Genomic DNA, 15,130 nt, shown 5'->3' with positions numbered 1-15,130 from the left:
CGCTGCCTGGTTCGTGCACGGTTTGGATGCTATGAGATTAGCACTTGGCGACTTTTGTCGTAGATTGAGTCGCGAGCGGGATACACGGAGCGAGTATTCGCTGGTTACAATTTTTAGTAAAAGTGGAAGTGATTTGTTGAAATTCTCTTTGAATGATTGTGTCACTGGAATGTGAAATAAAAGATGCCAGGGGTGGATTTCCGAGAAATTTCTTTGCACTCACACCATTCTTATCATCCGTTCCTTTCTTCCGTTTCAAGACGTATATAGCCAACGGGAAGACACCAAGCGCGGCATGAACTGAAGAGAGTAACGCAGCAGAGAGGGAGAAGCAGAGGCAGAGATGCAGATGATGGGGGCAGTGCTGGACCACTTCCGGTCGTCGGCGTGGTACTACCTGACGCCGGTGCTGGCGTGCGCCCCCGTCGGGGTGTTCCGGACCTACTTCAACCAGTACCTCCGGCGGCCCGTGCGGCGGCTCCTCCCGTTCCTGGACCCGTTCGTCACCATCGACATCGCGGCCAAGCCGGAGGACTACTCCTTCTCGTACCAGGGCAAGGTGAAGTCGAGCGACGCGTACGCGGAGGTGCTGGCGTACCTGAGCGCGGTGTGCTCGCGGGACGCGCGGGAGCTGCGCGCGGAGGGCGCCGTCGAGGGCCACACCTTCGTGCTCAGCCTCCGGGAGGGGCAGGTGGTGGCGGACGACTTCAAGGGCGTCACCATGTCGTGGTCCGCGGTGGCGGAGGAGAAGACGACGTGGCGGGGGTCGGGGCGGTGCTGCCGCCTCACGTTCCACGAGCGGCACCGGCGGCTCGTCGTCGACGAGTACCTGCCGCACGTCCGCCGCGCCGGGGAGGAGGTCATGTTCGGCAACCGGCCCCGCAGGCTCTACTCCAACAAGAAGGAGCTCAGCTACCAGTACGTAATCAATCAATGAATCAATTACCTCTGCAATTAGCTTCATCTTAATTTTCCTCATTTCTATTCTGATAATCTGAAAGCAAACGCGCATCTGTATTCTGAACGATCGATCTACTGAAATGTGAAACTTTTTTGTTGTTTTGTTTTGCTAGAAATTACGTAGTCTGGTGAAGCATTTCTCCTTTCATCTTGCTAGAAAGAAATTACCTACTCTGGTTTATGTTCAGAAGATCACTGATTCTAGCTTCTAATGGCGACTGATCAGCTCTACGAGGGACGAGGTGTGGAGCTACATCGACTTCGACCACCCAACCACCTTCGACACCCTGGCCATGGACCCGGCCAAGAAGCAGATGATAAAGGACGACCTCGACGACTTCAGCAACAGCAGGGACTACTACCGCCGGATCGGCAAGGCGTGGAAGCGCGGCTACCTCCTCCACGGCCCGCCGGGGACGGGCAAGTCCACCATGATCGCCGCTATGGCCAACTACCTCAAGTACGACATCTACGACATCGAGCTCACCACCCTGGAGACCAACAGCGACCTGCGCAAGCTCTTCATCGAGACCACCGGCAAGTCCATCATCGTCATCGAGGACATCGACTGCTCCCTCGACCTCACCGGCAGCCGCGCCACCATGCTGCCGCCGCCGCCCGCGCTCGACGACGCCGCCGAGGCAGGCTACGACAAGTCGCGCGGCAATAGGCGCAACATCCTGACGCTCTCCGGCCTGCTCAACTTCATCGACGGGCTCTGGTCGGCGCACAGCGGCGAGCGCATCATCGTCTTCACCACCAACCACCTGGACAAGCTGGACCCGGCGCTCATCCGGCGGGGCCGCATGGACATGCACATCGAGATGTCCTACTGCGGCTTCAAGGCGTTCAAGACGCTGGCGAATAACTACCTGGAAGTGGAGGCGCACCCGCTGTTCGGGGCCGTGGAGGAGCTGCTGCGCGACGTGGAGATGACGCCGGCGGACGTGGCCGAGTGCCTGATGCCGTCCAAGCGCAGCGCGCGCGACGCCGACGCCTGCCTCGCTCGCCTGATCGACCAGCTCAAGGAAAGAAAAGCGGCCGAGGAAGACAAGGAATCAGAGGCCGCCGACGCCGAGGAAGACGACGTGCAGGATGCGGCCAAGGAGGAGGACGAGAGGGAAACGGAGAAAGTGCCATCCAAATCCAAAAAGGACAAGAGCGAGGTTGCTTCGAAACCAACCCGCCGAGTCATGACCAACGGAGCACATACTGCTGGCGCGACTGGTGTGAGCGTCTCTACTTCTACCGACCACTATCTGTCTTGATTGACTCTTGAGGGAGGTTGTTAGTTAATCGAGAGCAGACTTGCATGAGCAGAATAAGGTACAACCAATGGAGTAGTAGTAACATGCATGCGACTGAGAACGTTTTTTAGGTTCCAATCGATTCTGTCTGAGCCATTTGATGTGAATTCAACAGCTGCATGATGACGATATGGATCCCTTGAAAATAAATGTATTTGTTCGGTTGCGAATCTGATGCAAGATCAATTCAGATGGGCTTCGTCTAATCTCCGAGCGGTAGTCGCTATGAAGAGGCCTCCCGCCCAAATTTGTATTTGTTAGAGCATCTATAGCCGCCGGCCCCTCAAATGCCCGCGCATGCTGCGTCCGCGGGCACTGATCGGCACGCCTCAAATCACGTCGTTCATATCCGAACCTCTATATTTATATTATAGCATGCAACATCAGTCAAACTATATAGATCAGCTTTGGACCTAGAAATTGCACAATAGTTCTCCAAAAGATCTATCAAAGTTCATACAAACGACAGACAACTATATACTACATTTAAAACTTAAAATTAAAATCAACTTCACCACTTTTGGGCTGGCCCTTTCCCCTTTCGGTCGCTGGCGTAGCTGTACTCGTCATCGGCTGGTGGAGGAGCGTCCGATTCATCGGAGGAGGGGGAGTGGACGATGACGAGGCCCTTGAGGCGCTGGACGGCCCGGTCCTGCTGCCGCCTAAGCTTGGCCAGCCGAGTCGCCCCCTTCGCCTTCTCCAACGCCTCCCGCTCGGACTGCTCAATGGCAAGCCGAAGAGCCTTGTCGTTCCTCCGGCGGAGCCACCGAGCGTCCGTCTCCGCCGTCGTAAGCGACCGGCGGTAGACCGACGCGAGGAGCCGCTGGTCCTCGTCGGGCTCAGTCGGTAACTCACACCAGCGGCGGACAGAGCTCTCCATAGCCTCCCTCTCCCTTACCCGTTGTCTCTCGCGGCGGGCGGCGCTCGCCTCCGACTCCGGCGTGCGCATCTAGGCCGGCGGGGCGGGCACAAGCACCCATCGCTGCCCACGAGGTGCCGACGGGGCGAGAGGATGGCGTGGGGAAGCAACAGCCGGCGGGGCGATGGGACGGCATGGGGGAGGTGCCGATTGCGCTGGCCGCTTATCAGAGTTTCCCATGCGCCGGGAGGGGCTAACGCCGGCATCCGAGATGCGCCGACGGGGAAGCGGTGGATGCGGCGAAGCTGCAGATCCGGAGCTGCCCCCGGTGTCCACCTTGGACCGCTCCAAGGCGATGCGGGAGGCAAGCTCATACTCCGGATCCACCTCGTCGTCGGAGCGGCCGCCGGAGCTCGACATTGCGCTGGATTCGATCGGAATCGGTGAGAGGACAGGAGAGAACGAAGCGAGAAAGGAAAGTGAGTAAGTTAGGGTTTTGGGCCGACGAGGCCGATGAGGTTTTTTATGAAATATCCGTGGGGTCGATGGTGGGTTAGACTTATCAGGCGGACGCGCTCGGTGTGCCCGGACCACTCTATATTCGCCCCATATTTAGGTTAGATATGGGATGCCGATCAGCTCGGACGTTTGAGGCGTCCGTCTAGATCGAAAAAAGTGACCGAGCAGCTCGCCCGAATCGTATGAAGGGGCTTTGAGAGGTCCGGGTTTAGATGCTCTTAAAACCTGTGACCTCTGTCTCCTCGCCGTCTCTTTCGTGTTGGCTCCTTTCTTCTGCCGAAATCGACTGATCGCCAAAAAGAATTCAGTTGCACGTGCTATAGCTAGCAAACCCGGTAAAATACTCGCGGGTTGAAAGAGGCGTTGAAATTTCGAAGTGCGGCCAGCCACTATCTGCTTAGGAATAGAGTAGGTGAATTATGGACTGTGCCGGCCAATATATGTCGCTATCTTTGATGTGACAGAGCTATTTGATTAGCCCAAACTATTAAGTGCACGATTACCTTTTCTTATTCTATTAGTTGTAAATTTGAAAATGTCGATGCATGTCAGCAAAGTTGTATGGTTTCCCGCAAAGCCAAAAAAAAAAGCAGACTTGTACGGTGTAGGGGGAGATACATCCATCTGCCTATCGCCTGCAAAGTTACAAGTGTAGCGAGACGTATCATCCGGGGCGCCCAAAGTTCGTGTATTTTCTAGTACATCCATCCACGAGGCCGACCGGCTCGTCACCTTGCGTCAACAAAAGGGTCCAAATCAACAAGACCCATGGGCCGTCAACGCATGAAAGGAGCAAGGGGAGACGGACTGAGATCCCCTACAATTTTTAATAGAGATGCCGAGTCAGACAACAACAACACATGCTCTAGCTTTGGATGATTGGAGGCCATCCGATCAGAGTTAAATTTTACATTTTGCAGGGATCAGAGTTAAATATGCGTGAGCTTTCAAAACTACATGTGCCAAGCTCAAACGTATCTTTGGAGAAATTTCAGAAATTCAAATCTAGACCTGGATTTCCAGAAATTGGAGTAAGGCTTACAAATAACTGTTACACGGGATTCCTATTTTCGAAATAAAAGGCTTTAAGAAGTTGGATCAAAAGCTTTAAAATTCAAGCTAAAATGCACGAACATGCGAGCTGTGGGACCATTGGCGGCGGTTGAGCGGTGCAACCCCGGTGATGCAACGCCATTCGCGACCACTTGCGACCCATGCACAACAGTCTCACTGGCGAATGGCGACCGCCTTCTTGTTAGACTGTATTTTGTATAAAGCTTACGTGTATATCCGTATATTGTATTTGTGTATAATATGTATCCTTAAATATACAAAAAACCATACCCATATTAGGGTGTCCTAATTTTTACATGGTAGTATCAGTTTAGGTCTACGATCGTCCGCTTCCGCATCTGTCCCGATCACACGATGGCCTCTGTACCGGCTGCAGCCGCCGCTCATGCCGCCCCGGCCTCCCCGTTCTTGGCATCGCGGCCGCTGGCTTCCATGTCCGGCGCTTCCATGGTTGCTGCTGCACAAGAGGTCGCCCCAAGTATTCAATCCGCCCAACCTCATCCAGGCTTGTACGACGCCTCCGCTCAGCAAGCGCCCTACAGAGCAGCTCCAACTCCCGCCTCCTAGCCTCCTACGATGCCTTCCCGCATTTGGTGACCCACAGCGCTGCTTCGTCAGCTGGTTTTGCCCCGCCGCCACTGCATGGCCACGGCCGCAGGCCTACGGCGCCATGCAATACGGCGTGTCGCCCGCGGGGGCGCAGCTGGGCACTACGCCGCGTCACCAACGGGGCACTACGTGGTCGCGCCTGGGGCTTCGTCCAGTACGCCGTCCGCGGCTCTCTGCAACATACCTGCGACGCCATCCAATGCACCGGCGAACAGTGGGTACCAGCCGGCTCCTCCGCGTCTGCTCCGTCCTATGGTGTTTCCCCGACACCGTATCCTCTGCCGGCTGTGGCTTCTTCGACGGAGCTGGCCCACGTCTCGCCGACGCCTGGTGGTGGTCCCGCATCAGGGCTACCACGCGCCGCCTCTGCCAGATCAATGCCGCCGCCGCTGCACCGTTCTACTTCGCGCACCTCATCCCGGTGAAACTCACGAGGGATAACTATGTGTGGTGGCGGGCGCAGGTGTTGCCGCTTCTCCGCAATCACTATTTGGAGGGTTATGTTGACGGCACACTGTCGTGCCCTCCGCCATATCATCCGGCGTATCATGTTTGGGTGGCTCAGGATCAAGCCATCCTCTCTGTTATCCAGTCCTCTTTTTATGTGAGGGCCTCGTCACTGATCATCTTCGCCGCTACGTCTCGGGACGCGTGGACGGCCCTTCATACCAGCTTTGCTTCGCAGTTTCAGACGTGGGCTCACGCCATTCGCACTGCGCTTGGGGAGGTGAACCTTCATGATCTCACCGTCATCGTCTACTTCAACAAGGTGATGGGTATAGCTGACACACTTGCCTCCATTGGCAAGGCGCTTGGTCCGGAGGAGTTCACATCCTATGTGCTCAATAGACTGAGTGACGACTATGATAATTTGGTGGAGAATATCAATGGTCGTGCCACTCCCATTCAGCCATGTGAGTTGTACGCACGTCTCCTCGCTACGGAGCAGCGCATCCAGACTCCTCGCTCTACGCCGAGTTTCTCTTCCACCAACGCTGCAACGTGTGGGAAGGGCAAGCCCTACAAGCCACCAACTGGTGACAAACCTCCGCCGACCACGCCTAACTCACGGAACACCACTACCTCGACGGGAGATCGAGTCCGTGCCTGCTGTCCTTCATGTGATGCTCAGGTCCCCTGCCAGCTATGTGGACTTGATGGTCACCTTGCCTCCCGATGTCATCGTCGCTTCGATCAGGATTTCTTGGGGATCGGGAACAATGGCAAGGTTAATGAGAAGCAGGTTGCCCATGCGAGTCATGAGCAGGGGCATACTCCTTCCTATCCAGTTGATGCATCTTGGTACATGGATACGGGAGCTACCAATCACCTGACGAGTGACATGGGCAAGCTCTCTACACAGGAGCCGTACCGTGGACATGATCAGGTTCGCACTGCTAATGGGGAAGGTATGCACATCTCACATATTGGTTAGGCATCACTTCTTACACGTCGATCCACACAATTACGTCTTCTTAATGTCCTTCGTGTTCCCACGGTTTCATGTAGTTTGCTTTTAGTTCCTAAACTTACTCGTGATAATAATGTTCTTGCTGAATTTCATCCTTTTTTTGTTAAGGAACGAGACACGAGGGACGTACTCCTTAGAGGTCGACTGTGTAATAATGGTCTCTATGCACTTGATGTGCCACCAGCTCCTAGTGTTTTCAGAGGTGTTTGTGTGTCTCCATCACATTCGCATGCGCTCCTTGGTCATCCTGCCACTTCCATCGTTCGCCATGTACTTCATCGTCATGAGCTTCCAGTAGTGTCAAATAAATATGTTGATGCAGTTTGTGATGCCTGTCAGCAAGGCTAGAGTCATCAGCTTCCTTTTTCTGCGTCAAGTCGTGTAGTCAATAAACCTCTGTTAGTGGTCAGCGGGGGGCTATGCTCTCTCGGTGTTCTCTGATACTGATTGGGCTGGGAGCCTAGATGACCGGCGATCAACGGGGGGCTATGATGTCTTCTTTGGTCACAACTTGATCGCCTGGAGTGCGCGCAAGCAGGCCACAGTCTCTCGGAGTAGCACTGAAGCAGAGTATAAGGCAGTTTGCCAGTGCCACGGCTGAGCTCATTTGGGTACAGTCTCTCTTGAAAGAGTTGGGAGTCTCTCAAGAGCAGCCACCGGTTCTTTGGTGTGATAATATTGATGTGACATATCTTTCATCTAATCCAGTTTTCCATGCTCGTACCAAGCACATCGAATTTAACTATCATTTTGTGAGGGAACGTGTTGCACAAAAACTTTTCCATGTCAAGTTTATCTCCTCCAAAGACCAACTTGCTGACATCTTCACGAAGCCACTTCCACAACCTCAGTTTGAAGGTTGTAGGCACAATCTTAACTTGCTTTGTACTTCAGGCCACAGTTAAGATTGAGGAAGGATGTTAGACTATATTTTGTATAAAGCTTCTGTGTATATCTGTATATTGTATTTGTGTACAATATGTACCTTTATATATACAAAAAGCCACACCCGCATTATGGTGTCGTGCAGTTTTCCCACAAACCTAATCTTTACACTTCTCATCAACAATGTGTACTCTCCTGGATTGTCATCAGGGGGACAACATAATGGTTGTCAGGACCGTGACCAGAGTTGGTTGTCGCGCGCTTGAACGGAAGATGCCAGAGGCGGAATTAGGATTTCTCGAAGCCTAGGGCTAAAGCTAAGCGGCTATAAATAACATCAATACCACAACCTACAAAAAATCGCCGAAAATAACACATACAATTGAATGTTAGAAGTACACCATAAATTCTGATAAAGAGTAAAACATTAATTCCTTATTGCCACAAGAGCAATTTCAATAAACATGCCATCGATCTAACAAAGTGCATCATTGCAAACCGTGATACCAAATAAATGAAGGCTTGCTTCATTTGAGACAGATAATTTCTTCATCGGCAATAGTAGAAGGACCTGGAGTTCTAAACATAAAAATCAGTATTTAAAATCAAGAAATAGAGATAAACCAAGTCGACTGTTCATTTGCCATTTTGGAAAACAAGACCATATGAACTGTCCAGGTCCTCTTCATCTTGATTTTCTATTTTTTTTCTGCTAACAAATAACAACGAAACAAATTGACTAAAGCAATGCAATTACGAAGTCGTTGGTTTTGGCTGACAAAAAGAACTATGGGAAAATGTTAGTACTACCTTTCAGCCGGTTGTGGAGATCTGGAGATGTACTGATGGAACACAGAGCAGAACAGGAGCGTGAAGCGGGCTACTCCAACAATGCGAGAGATCCGTGGTTCGCAGCACCGGCCGCCTCCGCGCGCGTCTAGTGGATCGAGTAGTCGATGAGACAGGGAGAGTTGGCGGCGCAGCATGAGAAATTTTTTGGGGGTAGATATGGAGAGACAGGCGTTAGAGGATGGGAGCGATCGTGCATCGTGCTTGGTGGCGATTTTTTTTAGAGCCTGGTGGCGATTTATGGAGCGATCCGGTCGAGGCGCTACCAATTTCTGCAGCCATCGACCAAACTGGGCTTGTGGCGCTGAAGAGCTCGGTGGGCTGAGGCCTAGGGCTGGGCCTCTCCAAGTCTTCGAAAATGGAAGACTTGCTGTATATATAACCTATTAGATGGGCCATGCCTGGGGCTATAGCCCCAGTTGCCCCAGGCCCAATTCCGCCCCTGGAAGATGCAGATGGCGATGGGAGATTTTCATGCTGCAGAGAAGTCTCTGAATACGAGGAAGAGCTAAGATGGAGAAGAGGTGGACGAATAGATGGTGTGAAGTTGCAGGAGTAAAATAAAGTTGGAAGGCTTTTATAATGAAGGAAAAAAACATACGCCGGCCATTGCTAAAGGCATGTATAATGGTCGGGAAGACCATCTTGTCTTAAACCCATCATATAATCAAGAGAAGACAATAAAAGCTGATGTACAACATGTTGTTTTTTAGTCTTATCTCTAATAACAAGATATTCCTAACACACGCAATGTAGCCGCCGCCTCCTCTCAAAGAAAGAAAGAAGCTTAGGGTTTCCTGCCTCCCGTTAACGTTGTCACCGGTCTGTCCCGTCTTCGATGGCTTTAGGACCATGGAGGTACAGTGGACCCTGGCCCTAGGGCCATGTATTGTCACCTAATAGTGTCGTGGATCAGTCTTCCGTCGACATTTGGGGGTCCCGCCTCCCCAACAAATCAAGATCTTTGCTTGTCTGCTAGTCGGCAACTGGCTGAGCACTCAGGCTAATTTTTTCACCAAGAATTGTGCTCCTTCGCCAACCTGTGCCTCCTGTCAGGACCACGAAACGTCAGATCACTTGTTCGCTGCCTACTGTCATGTTGTCCCGGTCTGGTCTCGACTTGGCATGGGGCCTTTCCTCTCTGTGGAAAACATTATTTCTACGCCGCCGCGAGTGCCTCTGACTGCTGATGCTCGGAGGGATGGCTTCTTCATCCTCCTTTGGCATGTGTGGAAGGCACGGAACGATGTGGTGTTTAACTCCATCACCTGCAGGGCTGCTGAAGTTCTCCGTCATGCAGCTGACGACACCATGCTCTGGGCCCAGCGCTATGAGAATGGACCACATGAACGGCTCCGGTTGTTCCGCTCCTTCCTTCTCTCAACCACCTAGCTCGCCTTCTCCGTATGCTTCCTTCTTCTATACTTTTTCTCCACTTTACCTTGTTGTTTTCTATCTCCTCAATGGAAAACACTGTATGACGGCCACGTCGTTTCGGGTAATATAAAAAATGGTGGGGCTTTGCCCCCCGTCATTCTCGAAAAAAACCCGTCAAATATATATTGGCCGACACAGTCGATAATTCACCTACTCTCTCTCTCTCTTATATATATATATATATATACATACATATACATATATAATAGCTATTGTAAGCGTGACTGTATAATAGCTTATTCTACACCCCTAGTAACGCTATATACAAAATCTAGTAAAACGATGTATAAAATATAGTAATTAGGAAAATATATTTTTACTACTTCAGTTTGTAATTTACTTCATTTTTACGAAAATTACTATATTTTACATACTGTGTTACTATATTTTGTATGTACTGTTACTGGGGTGTAGAATAAGCTATTCTACGCTCACACTTAGTTTAGTGTTACTATATATATATTCTAATCACAACATGAACTTCCTGAGTTACACGCCTGAACTTCCCTCTGTAGGAACCCAACGTTCGGGCTATCTTAGCAACTGTGTCTCCCCGCGTGAATTATTCTGATTAGTCGTGTTCTATATGATGTAAGTGTAATCTAAAAATGGTTTTTAGCAACTAAATGTCCGTTTTAAATAGGAATCTTGCTCGTTGGCGGATTTTTGCTCTCGGGTCATGATGAACTTGCGTTGTTTGCAATTTTACTGCCTGAATTGTTCGACCTGAACTTTCCCCTGTGCTAGGTTGAACTTCCACCAACATTGCCCAAATGGGGCTTGCGATATACCGTTGGAAAGCTATGGACACGAGTATCATGACCCAATTTAAATTTCTGGCAAAATCTAAACGATTTAAGAGCAGTTTTGAAAACCGTTTTTTCCTCATACAAAGAATGTGAATCGTATTTTCGATCGTAGTTCTAATTCGTTTATCGGAATGAAGCAAATAATATGGCGTTGGAAAGCTGCTGCAAAACCGCTCCTTCCACATGTTGAAATTTTTCTCTAATTCTCTATGGTTAAAGAGGAATTTAGAAAATCATAAAATTTTACAAACCGAACAGCCGAGTTCGTATTTTCGACGTAATTTTTAAACGGCTAATCCAATTGAGTCAAATGATATGACGTTGGAAAGCTTATGAAAATGCACTAATTTCACCGAGTTAGTATTTTTGACCTAATTTTTTAACCGTATGTCTGAATGCAGCAAATGATATGGTGTTGGAAAGCTTGAACAAATGCGAAACTTTTTGGTATATTGTTTCTTCCGATTCGTTATGGTTTTAAGTCAATTTTGAAAATGGTTGAAAACGTATTTTCACCGTAATTTCTGTAAACTTTCGCGGAATGGGGCAAACGATATTGTCCGAGGATATGACCACGGGTAGCCAGGCCGGCTCCCCTTGGCCTTTCAGGAAAAATTACGAGCCGATCCGGCCCTCAAGGATCCAAGACCTTGGGCCGCCTTCCTCTTGCCGGCTGTCTCCCAGGCCGACTATCGGAAGGCGATCCGACTCCAGCCCTCATAAAGAAAGCTGCGGGAGGGCCTGCTTCGAGAAGCCGGCCACGAGAAGGCCGACTCAAAGAAGCCGGCACCCACAATGCAGTCAAGATTGCACCCTCGGAGTCTGCATCCACCTAACGGCGATGTGACAGGGCGTGGCTACAGTAAAACCTGCCACCCCCGAATCCCGGTGCACGCCTGGCACAGTGCGCCGTACGGGTGGCCATGACCCGTCCGGCGCGCCACTGTAGCCATGTTGACTCTGATGTCATCCACGACGGGCTGCCAGCGCGTCCCTCAGGTGGTGGGCCCCTTCGGGCAGAGAGACGCCCGAAGGCGGCCAGGCCTCCCCCAGTCGACCCAAGACGGAGCCGGCTCCCCACAGCCGGCTTGCCGCCTTCCTTGAAGGAGACGCCCCATTAAGGAGACAAGACGCGGTGAGGCTACAGCGATCACCCGCCGGACGGCGGCACTGTAGCCACGCTCACCTCGGCGAAGCCCTCGTCACCAAGATTAAGCAACAGTGACCAGCCGCCGACAAGGCCCTGGACAGTGGGGCCTGCCTGTCGGCCAAGGAGCCGGCAGCCGGCGGGCCCCAGCAGTCGGCGCTAAAGCCGGCGAGCGTAGTCACAGACGGCTGGGCCCCGCGCCCAGCCGGATTACCATTGTAACCCCGGGGGGTAGGCCTATATAAACCCCCCGGGGCACCCATGCAAAGGGTTGATCCCTGCTAGTTCTAGACACCGCACAAGGAGAAGAAGAGAGCGAGCCGTGCCCTTCTTCCTCCTTTCACCAAACAGCTCTAGGAGCATCGTGTAGTTACTTGTTCATCTAGTGATCATGCAGAGACCCCGCAGAACAGCAGTAGGGGTGTTATCTCCTCGGAGAGCCCCGAAGCTGGGTAAGATTCGCCGGCGTGCATGTCTTCGCCTCATCCCGTTTCCAGGCACCGACGATGTCTTACTGGCTCCCACAATGATAAGCCACCCGTTGGCATATGTCGCACCTACCACCTGACATTTGGCGCCCACCGTGGGGCTAGGTGCACCGTCGTCTGGAGACCTGTTCTGGACGGGAACCCTCTTCCTCCCCAGCGAGCGTAGCCAGCCCGGCACGCCCGATGGCGCTTGCCACGACGCGCTGCAAGGCGTCACCAACATCTGCGCGGCGAGCAGCCTCGCCGATCTCCTCGACAAGACTTTCATCTCCGACAAGCTCGCTTCCGACGCGGGCACCGACCGCCTCGTCAACCTCTTCGGGCAGCTTCACATCTCCGGCGAGCCTGCCGTGGACTTGGAGTCGGTTGGTTCCACCGATCCGATGCCTGTCGACTCCGACACGGCTTCACTCGACACTTTCCCCATCGACGTCGCGATCTACAACGACCCGCTTCCCCGGGCCGATGGCTGCGACGCTGTCACCACCGAGGTGATGGTCATCGGCCACGACGACGCTCCCGACGAAAGCGCCCACGACGCCCCGCATGTGGCGGCCCACGATTTGTCCATCCCCCTCCCGGCCGATGCCGACGACGAAGCACTGGAGGCTCGCCGCCTCGCCCTCCTCGCGGAGGGCCGGAGGCTGGCCTCCATGAGACGCCTCACTGAGGCCCACCAGCGCGAAGCCGACCGCGCCGCCTTCGGCACGCCGGCCCTGGGCGGGCCAAGCCGGGCCGGCATTGTCAAGCAACGCGGCGCTGTCATCGCCGACACGCTGGGAGTCGACCGCCAGTCTATGCCACTCCACTCGAGAACCTGCGTGCCGCCCAGGCGGCCGTAGACGAGCTGGACGGATTGGGGGCCGAAGAACTCCCCCACATGACCAGACGCATCCAGCAGCTAATTGACGCGGCTGCGCGGCGACACGAAGCCAACGCTCGCGCGGAGAACCTCCCCCCGCACCAAGATCATGGCGCGACATCCCGGACACCGACTACAGGCAAAGCCCGCGCGCGGCCCGAGAAAGAGCCGGCAGTCAGCCGAAGCCGAACCCGGATTTCCATCGAGCGAGACGCTGAAGGCCATCCCTGGGCCATGGAGTGGCGAGGCAGCCCGCCCCCGCCTCGGCCCCGTGGGGAGAGATACCCCACCCCACCGCCTGTTGCACATCCGACTCTCAGCGGCCGGCTAGGTCGTCGCAAGGGAGTCGGCGAGAACGACGCCCGCCATTGGATCGACCACCTAGCGCGATCCCAGGCGTTGGAAGAAGAAGACGATGTCGTCCCGCCTTGTTTCGGCCCCCGCATCCGCGACGAGCCTTTCCCCAAAGGGTTCTCGCTCCTAAGAGACACGCCCAAGTACAACGGCTCTGTGAAGCCGGAAGATTGGTTGACCGACTACTCCACGGCGGTTAGCATAGCAAACGGCAACAGGCGCGTTGCCATGAAGTACGTGCCCCTCATGCTGCAGGGCACGACGCGGACTTGGCTCAACATCCTCAAGCCGTACAGCATCAACAGCTGGCTAGACTTCACAGAAGCCTTCGTCCGCAACTTCACCAGCACCTACAAGCGGGCTCCCAAGCCCAGACAGCTCTCCCTGTGTGTGCAAGGCCCCGCCGAGTCCACCCGTGACTACCTCACGCGCTGGGCCGAGCTCTGCAACTCTTGTGAAGGGGTGCACGAGGTACAAGCCATAGAATACTTCACTGCCGGATGCCGAGAAGGCACCCTCCTCAAGCACAAGCTCCTTTGCGACGAGCCGGCTACCCTCGACGAGCTTCTGATCATAGCGGACAAGTACGCCACCGCCGACTCCTCGATGAAGACCGAGCTCCGGGTATATGCATCCGGAAAAGTACTCAACCTAGCACCCAAGACGCCGGCTGGGGACTCCGGCCGACGCCCACACCCGAACGACCACAAGCGCAAGGGCCCCGTGCCGCCTTCCACCAGTCGGCAGGTGGCCACCGTCGAAGACGACAGGCGGCCCGCACCCAAGAAGCAGAAGGGCGGCAAGCCGGCTTGGCAGCCAGCCTTCTCCTACGAGCAGACTCTCGACGCCCCCTGCAAGTTCCACAGCGGCGCGAAGTCATCCAACCACACAACCCGGAAGTGTCATTGGCTCACCCGAATCTCCAAGGGCGAAGGGCTCGCGCCACCCCCGCCTGCTGGACCGCCGCCTCCGGCTCCGCAGCCGCCGAGCACTCGGCCTGCAGTCGGCGCTGTGCACGACGAGTTCCCCGACAAGCAGGCCACCTACGTCGTCTTTACGAGCCAGCTCGAAGACCGGCGCAGCAAACGCCGAGAGCACCAGGAGGTCAGCATGGTCACTGCCACCCCCGCCGAGCACATGCACTGTTCAGAAAAACCTATCGGCTGGAGCCGGGCCGACCACCCGGAAGTGATGCCGTCTCCCGGCTCTTATGCATTGGTTTTGGACGCCACCTTTGCAACGGATAGACGCGCCGCCCGCTTCTCCCGCGTGCTGATAGACGACGGGAGCAGCATCAATATCCTGTACCGTGACACCCTGGAGAAGCTGAACGTCAAGACAAAACAACTCATGCCAACTCGGACTGTGTTCCATGGCATTGTACCCGGCCTGTCCTGCGCTCCCATCGGCAAGATCAAGATTGACGTGCTCTTTGGGGACAAAGATCATTTCCGCCGAGAAGCAATCTGGTTTGAAGTGGTGGACCTGGAGAGCCCCTAC

The 15,130-nt window shown here is 53.8% G+C and overlaps 1 protein-coding gene across 1 annotated transcript; it reads left to right on the top strand.

Annotated features, from left to right (window-relative positions):
• Positions 1–263: 263 nt before the first annotated feature.
• On the top strand, positions 264–2,469 carry LOC125545239 (AAA-ATPase At3g28540-like). The gene is made up of 2 exons (XM_048709133.1): positions 264–918; positions 1,187–2,469. Exons 1-2 carry the CDS (start codon positions 344–346, stop codon positions 2,226–2,228), a joined length of 1,617 nt encoding a protein of 538 aa, XP_048565090.1. The 5' UTR covers positions 264–343; the 3' UTR covers positions 2,229–2,469.
• Positions 2,470–15,130: the final 12,661 nt, after the last annotated feature.

Source organism: Triticum urartu, chromosome 3 (genome assembly GCF_003073215.2).
Source record: "Triticum urartu cultivar G1812 chromosome 3, Tu2.1, whole genome shotgun sequence".
Lineage (NCBI taxonomy): Eukaryota > Viridiplantae > Streptophyta > Magnoliopsida > Poales > Poaceae > Triticum > Triticum urartu.
This window is presented reverse-complemented; position numbering and strand designations above follow the sequence as displayed.